The sequence below is a fragment of the Xenia sp. Carnegie-2017 genome, unplaced genomic scaffold (genome assembly GCF_021976095.1).
Source record: "Xenia sp. Carnegie-2017 unplaced genomic scaffold, XeniaSp_v1 HiC_scaffold_25, whole genome shotgun sequence".
In the NCBI taxonomy this organism is placed as follows: Eukaryota; Metazoa; Cnidaria; class Anthozoa; order Malacalcyonacea; family Xeniidae; genus Xenia; species Xenia sp. Carnegie-2017.
Window position 1 is genome coordinate 1,159,973 of NW_025813488.1, and position 10,658 is coordinate 1,170,630.

Genomic DNA, 10,658 nt, shown 5'->3' on the forward strand with positions numbered 1-10,658 from the left:
CCTGTTTTATCCATGACTAATACTTGAGGTTAGTAAGGAGTCGCGAAAGGTCTTAAATATTCGAAAATCCATGTTTGTAAACGTTATCCGCCATACATTTCTATAGTAATTTGTATCTCGCCGTGGTAACCGGAAGTGAATTTTGCATATATAATTAGGCTTCACTTTTGCTACGGTTAGCACTATTTTCCACCCAGCAAACCGCCCTTTACTTTGAAATATAATATTTTACACAATATAATATTTTACACAATCTAATATTTTACACAATCTAATATTTTACACAATATAATATTTTATATAATATTTTACACAATCGTCGAAAAACGACATATTTTCCAGCCTGGATTATAAGTTTATAACTTAAGGTGGTTGCATGAAAATTTATACTGCAACATTTATCTGTAAATATTTTCATATGTTGATATTAAAAACTGTATTATAAAAATATAAAATTACTCGCCATCTCAAAACGACCTAGCACCAGTGCATGCATGGTTTCCTTTAAGCTTTTGGTTCTTTCCCATTAGCCGCCATCTTTAATTTATTTCCGATTGTGTAAAGTAAAGGGCGGTTTGCTGGGTGGAAAATAGTGCTAACCTTTTGCTACCTGTAGAAGCTATATCCAGTCTATTATCAGATCAGTGCAATACTCCCACTTAATGATTATACTTAAATCAGTTGAATGTTCATTGTTCTTTAATCTTGATAGCGCCTAACATGTTCCTGAATTTCTGAAAAGTATCTTTACTAAATCCTTTTGTAAATATATCCGCTAGCATATTCTCACTGGAACAATATTTAACAGAAATGATATTCTCGTGAACTTTCTGTCTCACATAGTGGTATGCCACATCTATATGTTTTGTCCGAGAGTGGAATTTCGGATTTCTTGATAGCTCAATAGCTCCTTGGTTGTCTTCATAGATGATAGTAGGCTCTTGTTGTGTTATTGAGATACTATCCAGAAGTTTTCTCAACCAGACTCCTTCTTGGCATGCTGTACTTAAAGATTCATACTCGGCTTTTGTTGTTGATCTTGCAACACATCCCTGTCTTTTGCTGCACCAACTCATGGTATTTCCATTAATTTGATATATGTACCCAGTGGTAGATCGACGTGTCACTATATCTCCACCCCAATCTGCATCTGTATATCCTGACAATATTGGATCATTGCCATCTGTGGTAAAGTGTAGACCATAATCCAATGTACCTTGAATGTAACGTAGGATCCTTTTAACTCCTCTCCAATGCTCTAGTCTTGGTTTTGCCATAAACTTTGATAAAGTTCCAAATGCAACAGCCAAATCGGGTCGACTTATCAATGTAGCATAGTTTAAGCATCCAATTGCCATTTGATATTGCTTCACATCAACTGGATTCTCCCCTTCCCTTAACACTTCATATTTCTTTCCAAATTCAAGTGGTGTTGAGACTGCTTTACAATTTTGCATGTCGAATCTTTTCCTTGTAGAGCAGAACAACTAAACTGATATCAAAGATATTAAAAAATGCTATTAACAACCAATACATCCAAATGCCAAAATCACTGTCTATCAGCCATTTTCAGAGCTATGTCCATGCCTACTTTACAAATTAGACGATTGGAAAAAAATTTTCAGAAATTCAAAATGTTCAGTTTTTAAATGTTGCTGTATCCCCTGCGGAATAACAGTCATTTGGGGGCTGAAATGCGGCTGTCTCATTTTAATACAACACTTGCTGACGTGAAAATAAACATTTCCCTCCTGCTGTCAGAAACTGTGCGATCTTCTCTTTGCATTCTTGAAACGACAACGAGATTGAAAGGTGGATTTCCAATCATACAATTAAGCTTTAAAGTGTGACTGCATCCAAAACAAGAGTGAACTAATGGCGGCCAAAACTGCAGTAGGCTCATGGTAAACAAATTACTACCTGGTATAGCGTTGGGGACAGCTTAAAGTGTGTTCAGGTGTCACAGACCTTGGACTCGTAATATGCATGGAGGTGTTGACTAGACTGTGGATTATGAACTGTTGACTAAAGACTATTGACTATTAGCTATGGACAATTGACTATTGACCCTTTACTACTGACTGTTGGCTATTGACCATTGATATTGCAGTAAAAGTTATTATAATTTCAATCGCAAAGCGCTGTGCAGACTGCATGGCGTTGTGCACCGGCGTTTTTCTTTTGTGTTACCTGTTAGGTTTTGTGATGTAGCCATCTACATCCTTTAGTATAAATTGTATACACCAGTAAATAGAGATATCACAGCTAGATAACTATGCAATCACATTTTATGTTCTACGTCTATTTTTAGAGGCGTAACAAGAACGTTAATTGGGGTGTGTGTGGTATATCAGAGGCGTAGCCAGGGTATTTTGCGCCCAGGGGCAAACTATAAAATTGGCAACCCCTCCTGCGTGTTTAATCGCATTTTATTTACAATAACATTGTATACCTTACTGTATACGGAAAAACAGTTCACCTTTCAATGGACCATTATATTTAAAGAAGAAGCAATACTATACAATTTATTGCATATGACTCATTCAGTCATTGTCAAAGATAATTCATATAGTCTACAATGATTTATTTTTCTTGATTTCACTGTCGAAATTTGTTGTTTCCAATTTTTTTTTCAACGCTAAGAAGAGCAAGATCACTGAGACTATCCTGTCCCATTGATGTACGCAGATATGACAAAATCAGTTTCAATTTGCTGAACGACTGCTAAAAACTTGCAATTGAAACTGCTATTGTTAACAAAATTTGTAGTGAAATTCGCAAATTCGGAAATACATCATCTCCATAAAACACAATAAAACCAAGAAGATCCAAAGGAGTTTCTAGTAGAGCTTCAGTTCGGTTACGGAGCAGCATTCTTCAATGACCAATTTCGATGAAACGTTCGTAGCCATTGATGTCCGTGTTGTAGAAATTTGCAAAATCTGCACAATTTTGACGAATTGCATCCTCATCAGTGCCAGATAGAAGAGTCTTAACGTCCGACAAAAATCCAACTTTGTTGTTCAGGTTTTTAGTCGTGAAAAACGTGTTGACATCTCATGTTGAAGCCGATCAAATTCTCATCATTCTTCATAATGCGCACAATTTCTTCTTCTGATGAAAGTCCTGCATCTCTTGCCAGTTCTCCAGGCATTCTCTTAACACGCTTGATTCTTCTGTCCACCTCAATCCCTCAGGTCGAACATTTTGCTTTGGCGTTTTCTACAGCAGCTTGGCTCAAACCATCACCAAACGTGGCAAGTTCTTGTACCCCGGACATATGTACCCCGGCGTCCCCCTGTAGCTACGCCTCTGGTGTATATTCATATATTCAGTTGTGCCCTACTGATTTATTTTGAAATTCAAATCACGTCCAAAACAAATCAATAGGGCACAACAGAATATATAAATATGCACACTCACCCCCACCCATCCCTCCCCCCAATTAACGTTCTAGTTACGCCTCTGTCTATTTTACAATGGTTTAACTACTTCTATGTTTACAAGGTATTATACATAAAGTTAATAGGTTATGTTTGTTTCTTTACGAAACATGGTTGATTTACAATGACCGAAAATTACTAGGAAGTAGGAAGTAAGAGCTATAAAAAATATTGTCATCATTACACATATGTATATCTCAAAAATAATAACTAATTACTTACACGTGATTTATATATTTACTAATGATGGGAAAATGTGAGAGCATATCATAACATTACTTTAACTTGTCATGCTTAGGATTAATAAGTTTGCATCCGTCAAAGACCGTCGTGGTAAAATTTCGCCGATCAAAAACGTCGTCTGATTCATTCTTCTGACATGGAAACCACTATAAGGCCAAGCTTTGCGTAATAAACAAGGATCTACTCCCTTGGTGTGTCACAAAAAGTATTTTACACGCAGTTAAACTTTTGTGCACAGTCTACAATCCATAGTCCAGTGCAGGTTTTAGAAAATACCAAAAATTATTTTTCAAAATATTGCGTCTAATTACAAAAGTTTGTTGAAACGACAATTGTTTTCTCGTGACCATTAAAGACTCAGATTTTATATATTGTTTGTTTTCTTTCAATTGACTTCACCTGCCGAACACAGCAAAGATCTGTGTGACTGTGTATATATACGCAGTACAATACAGTTGAATATATGGACATATTAATTGTATTTGCCAGTAATTCAACGATCCTCGAGAAAAAAAAGACAGTCAAGCATATGAAGCTTATTTGTGTTATAATGATGATGAACATAGAATAAATAATTTCATAAACTTATAATATTTGTTTCACTCAAGGTTGACAGGCTGTGTTCAACACTCCAGCCACACTAAACACACCGTATTTTATCCCCTCATCCGCATTTTATCTCCTCATCCGCATTTTATCCCCTCATCCGCATTTTATCCCCTCATCCGCGTTTTATCCCCTCATCCGCCATCCGTATCCGCATTTTAAAAAACACTTGAGAAAAACGACGATTTTTTGAAAGCAAACATGTTTCGACATTAACAGAATGCCATCTTCAGTGCAGAATGGTTAGTGTTAAGTAATATGATACGTAATATGATATGAATAAATTAATTACAATGAATAGGATTGTGATTTAGTTTCAAAATTATAAAATATTTACAAAAAAAAGGAAAATCAAAATAAGTATTAAGAACTTATAACAAAAAATGTTATTATAAAGTAAATATAGTGTTGTAGTGGTGAACTTGGATATTTAAATCGGGATTAGTTTTATTAATGTGTAGAGCTTCCTTGATTTTGAGTGAGAAAGTGGATTGATCAGTGTCGATGATTTTAAAACAGGAAGGTGAGAATTTGTTTTTACATGAAGGAGAGGCTTGAAGATATTTGTAGATAGTGGAGTTTTTGTGTGTGTGAGTATGTTCCTTTATCCTGGTAGATAATCGGCGAGAAGTTTCACCAATATAGCGGGAATTACATCCCGCACATGAAAATTGATGTAATTCCCGCTATATTGGTAAAACTCGCCAATTATCTACCAGGATAAAGGAACATACTCACACAGACAAAAACTCCACTATCTACAAACATCTTCAAGCCTCTCCTTCATGTAAAAACAACCTTCAATCATCGACACTGATCTCACTCAAAATCAAGGAAGCTCTACACATTAATAAAACTAATCCCGATTTGAATATCAAAGTTCACCACTACAACACTATATTTACTTTATAATAACATTTTTTGTTATAAGTTCTTAATACTTATTTTTCTTTTCCTTTTTTTTGTAAATATTTTATAATTTTGAAACTAAATCACAATCCTATTCATTGTAATTAATTTATTCATATCATATTACGTATCATATTACTTAACACTAACCATTCTGCACTGAAGATGGCATTCTGATAATGTCGAAACATGTTTGCTTTCAAAAAAATCGTCGTTTTTCTCAAGTGTTTTTTAAAATTGCTGCTAATTAGAAATTATCCGCATTTTATTTTAACCCTGTTTTTATATTAATATTACATACACGCAAGTTTGTGATTTACTAATGACAGGAAGAATTTGAAAGCTTTTACTTGACATTTGATCATCGCTTAGCAATATGAAGAATGAGTTAATAAAATTAATCAACTATATATCGCATGTGTTAACCATTTTGTGGCATTCGCTAACAATAACTTTGCTTATCTTACTAACGTTCAAACCTTACCTTTTACTACATCAGCATATACGTGACTTCCATGCAGGGGCCGCGGAAGTATCTCAAAAGTGGGGGGGCACTGACCGAAAAGGGCACGTGAGTTTGCAGCTTACTGTTTTAGTATATTACAGATATGCATTGTTTCATGAATCATGATTAAGTTTCAAAGTCTGCAAAATATAGGTAGACATTCTTGGAATGCTATGCGTATTCTCTACTGCTCGGCGTGCGTGCTGACAAACTGAACTAAGATGACTACATGAACAATTTTATTAAGTAATGCGATCTCATTAGAATTTCCCAAAAAATCTAACCCTTCGTTCGTTTTTCAGAACAAAGTCTTAGCTATTAAACATAAGTCCAGTTCGTCAGTTCTGGCCTTGTTTACATGCATAACAATAAGATTATTGTAGCTTGCTGCCGTCCTTGTGCTCCTGAGATATGTCTTGACAAGCCGCTGGCATGAAAAAGATCGTTCTCCAGAGGCTGCGCTCATTGGAGCAAGAAGGTAAATCTGCAAGAGTTGGACAATAGGTAAATCTGCGAGATAATTCCTTCATGAAGCTTTAACTCCGCCTTCAGCTGGTCAAAGTCGAAGTCATTTTTCGTGTTCAACTTCAACATTCAACTCAAACTTACGCCCGTTTGCTGCATTAATGAGCACGGCTTCGATGTTCATCAATACAGAATATGTTTTTTGATCGAAGCGCTCCTGTAGTGAAGCCAACCACGCATCAATTGCCTCAACATACTGGGCACGGTCGGCGTCTTTCGCAGTTTGGAAATGATGTTGCTCACCATCTCCGTGTTGAAGTCGCCACGGAACTTTCTTCGGTCTTGGTTGTGTTGGATCGCCTGCAAAGTTGATAGCCTTGTTGAAGCAACTACTTGGTCGTAAAACAAAGATAAGTTGTCTCGTTGACGCTGCAAGTTTGGCTTCAAGGCATTTATGCAAGTAACAGTTCACAAACGAAGACAACCCCAATCGACAAACGCGATTTTTGATCCATCTGGGTAATCAAAATCAAAAACTAAGCTATATCTGATTTCGCATGATGCCGACAGACTTTGGTCTACTCTAGGGGCTACTTGTATCTAAGAAAAACTTCTTCAGTCCAATTTTACCTAAAACAAGGGCATTTCTATACCATGAAAAAGGGCACTTTCATTCCAGAAAAAGGGCACATTTTTCCCTGTTGCAAAAAGTGGGGGGGGCACCTGCCCCCAATGCCCCCCAATTCCGCGGCCTCTGCTTCCATGTGAGATAAATCAATCAGACGGCGTTCTTGATGAAAAAATCGGACAAATGTTACCTTGACGGAAGCAAACTTTATATTACTAGAGGCGGATTTCTACTTATTGAAAACTTTCTATAGAAAGAAATATTTCTCTACAATTGACGGAAAGAGTTCCTGCATCCATTTCCACTGTAGTAATCTATGTTGAAATTTTTCAACTTTCATTTTTCCTGGCATAGAAAAATATTTCCGACCGAAGATAGAGAAACACGACTAGAGCGCATGATCAGCTTAAAGAATTTTCCAAGATAGGAAAGTTTTCAATAAGTGGAAATCCGCCTTAAGCGTTGATCAAATGTCAAGTAAAAGTAATGTTAAGATACGCTCTCAAATTCTTCCTGTCATTAGTAAATAGCAAACTCGAGTATATGTAATATTAATCCTAGCACGGTCTTGATATGCACATAAAAAACATGTGACTTGGACGAGACTTGAACTCGAGTGAATGTAATTTAATGACTATTTTCGAGAGTTAATTGTGTGTAATTGTACTTTTTCCAAATTGTGCTTTTCACTTTACTTTTCTAGATTGTCGTATGGACATTTACAGAATAGTGAAAGTTTATGATGGTAATGCATTTTTGTTCTATACGTATTTGCTATAAAATACTTCATTCAAATCACCTTGAAGAGTATTGTTATTGTAAAAACTCTCATGTATTGGGAAATAAAACACTCAGTTCATCAAAAAAGGACTTTCCAGTCGTGAGAAAGTGTAAGTTATAATCTATCCAGTTTGCAGACTATAAACAGGTAAACTGAGGCTGTAATTTTGATTCGATGCGTAGAAATAAAAGTTGTAGATCAAGTTTGGATGTTTTGGTAGAGTACGGTGTACCGCAAATATAATTCGACAGTTGCATGTTCACAAACTAATGAAAAATATCGTGTATAAAATGCTTCTCTCATAAAGGAAGCGTAACAAACTATAGAGCATTAATTAAAATTCAAAAGATTTTGTTCGTTGAGAGATCATTGTTGTTTTTATAGACTTGAAATTATTATAAACTCTATATGTATAAATTATAACACACTATAAATGGAACTTATATTTATACTTGTTACACGAATGACGACAAGTATATTACCCAGACATGCATAACCTACTCATGCATTTTAGAAGCATTTAATCAAAGCCTTTCACTATACGTTATTAAAAAGATGAGAAGTCCACAAAACATAACGTAAGAAAACGACGTTTGAAACGGCTAATCCGAATTTTATTCTGTTTGTGGGAAATCCGCATTCTATTCTTTTTGTCCGTCCGTCCGTCCGCTTTACAATAACAATACTCTTCAAGGTGATTTGAATGAAGTATTTAATAGCAAATACGTATAGAACAAAAATGCATTACCATCATAAACTCTCACAACTCTGTAAATGTCCATACAACAATCTAAAAAAAATCCAAACGCGTTTGCAATTTACACCAGCACATGATTATAGCTAAGTATATGTGTTATTTTTTAATGAAAGCATAAAACAGAAGGATGTTTTGATGATGTGTGCTTTATAAAGAAGATCATAATAGCGGACAACTTTGGCCTTCTTGTGGCTTTCAAAGCATTAATAAGCGAGTAGCTAAAAATTTCTTTTTTTTCAAGTTATAGCGAGAGCTCATTAAGTATTAAACTACTAATTATCTAAGAAGTCTACTAAGAGAAAGTCGGCATTACAGATAAGAGCTCCATTTTTATTAAAAACACAGTCACGATGTTAGGGGTTGTATTAAACGAAACCTCAAGTAGCAGTGGTTGTATGAAATTATATCACACGCAGAACATCTACATTACAACTACGACAGAACAACTACGACATTACGTTCTTCGTCCACATTGATATCGTCTGTCACTCAACAGATTAGTTGATTTCATCTATAAGCATAAAAACTAATCTACTCTTCTTATACACATGTAAGATTGTGATAAACACATAGTCATACATGGTCATTAGATTTATTGCATGGCTTATCTATACGAGTCGTCTGACTTCAATGCTGTTGTTTTTCTTTTATAACCCGTAAATAAATATAGGATGAGAAAAAAGTACATGGCTTATTCAATGCTTAGTTATAGGCATTTGAGAAAATCAGAATTTTACAACGTTTTTGCAAGAAACGCTGTACCCTGGTTATGTTATAGACGATATTCTAACTTAAACTTAGGCTATGTTAAATTCCATATATCTATATATCAAGATTATTATACAAGCTATTGTGTAATTTACTCCTGTCCTAGCTCATGTGTTTTTGTGCATTGCTCATATCATTCATTTGGTACACAAGATTCAAGGGGTCAAAAAAATACTATCGCTTTCTCAAAAATTTAGCATGAACATTTTTACTGATCAGAACGTACAGCAACAGGCAAATTTCAAGCGATCGTCATGCATAATGAATGTGTAAGGTCGACTTTGAGCAGAATGTTGATCATTTATCCCCAGGTAACTGTCGCGTTAATTGTACGCTTTATTTATCAATTAAGGCAATTTTTTACTAGCTGCAATCAATCTAAATTTCATGAGAAAACACAGCTGAGGGTTAAAGACTGAGAACAGATGGGAAAATTTCAAGAGAATTATATGACGTACAAATAAGAGGATCGAAGAAAAATTTTAACATGCATGAGTTGTTGCCAAAATTGGAAACCGTAAATTTTTTAGCAAATGACGACAGCAGTGTTCAAATAATTAATGTAAATAAGACTTCTTCCATGAGCAACCTTGCAGTTGTAGACTTGCAGTTAAGACAATAATATGGATTTTGTAATGTGCACATACTTTCGACTTTCGACTTTGACCTTTTCTACTTTAAATCACAAATTACGAGCGGCTATAAATAGTATTATTTATCCAAACATTACCCCCCATGTGATCACAGTTAGAGCAAAGCTTTATGCATTGGTTTTAAAATAATTAAATTTATGTATTTTATTAACTGGAGAAGCACGTTCAACAAAATCATATCTGTAACTAACCTCCTTGTGTAAACAGACACAAAGAATTATTACAAATGGGCCACTAAATGGAAAATGTTGAGTCCTGCTAAATAAAACTCACAATTACAAAACAGATTCCGCATTTTCTATCATTCCAACTCACTTTTGCAGGGAGTAAATTGATCAAAAGATGAACGCTGATTCTAGATAGCTCTAATTTACCATTTGTTTTGCATTTATTCTAATTCTATCCTATGATTCAATTAATTTTGTTGTTTTTCGTCCGTTTGGCATTGTCTTTTCGAATTGTGCGAGCAGTTTGAGCTTAGCGTATCTTGTAGCAAGAAAAAATATTTTTTTACAATGGAAACTTCCTAAATTTCCCCTCCCCTGCAAGCTGAACTAAACGACATTTTTAATATCATGGAATGGCCTTAGCTCGTGGGCTTGCGATGCACGTCAAACCACAAATTTGCACTAACCCTTAAATCCCAACATTTCGAACGGGTATATATGAAGCAACATTTTTCATTGCTCCACTTTGACCAAACACCAGCCTCACATTCACATAATTAAGAGCATAGTTTGTGTGAATAGAAAACGTGCACATCTTAAATGAAACGAGACCGCAAATATTATGCAACGTCAACAAAAATATCAATGGGGGTCTTACAGATAGATTTAGATCGTGACTTTCAGACATCATTCCGTTGTCATCGAGATAAGTCAACTAGAGGACTGTGTTTTC

At 35.2% G+C, this 10,658-nt stretch overlaps 1 protein-coding gene across 1 annotated transcript; it reads right to left on the reverse strand.

Moving 5' to 3' along the window:
* Positions 1 to 689: 689 nt before the first annotated feature.
* LOC124453406 (secreted RxLR effector protein 161-like) lies at positions 690 to 1,457 on the reverse strand. Its single transcript, XM_047004228.1, has one exon. The coding sequence runs from the start codon at positions 1,455 to 1,457 to the stop codon at positions 690 to 692; it is 768 nt and encodes a 255-aa protein (XP_046860184.1).
* Positions 1,458 to 10,658: the final 9,201 nt, after the last annotated feature.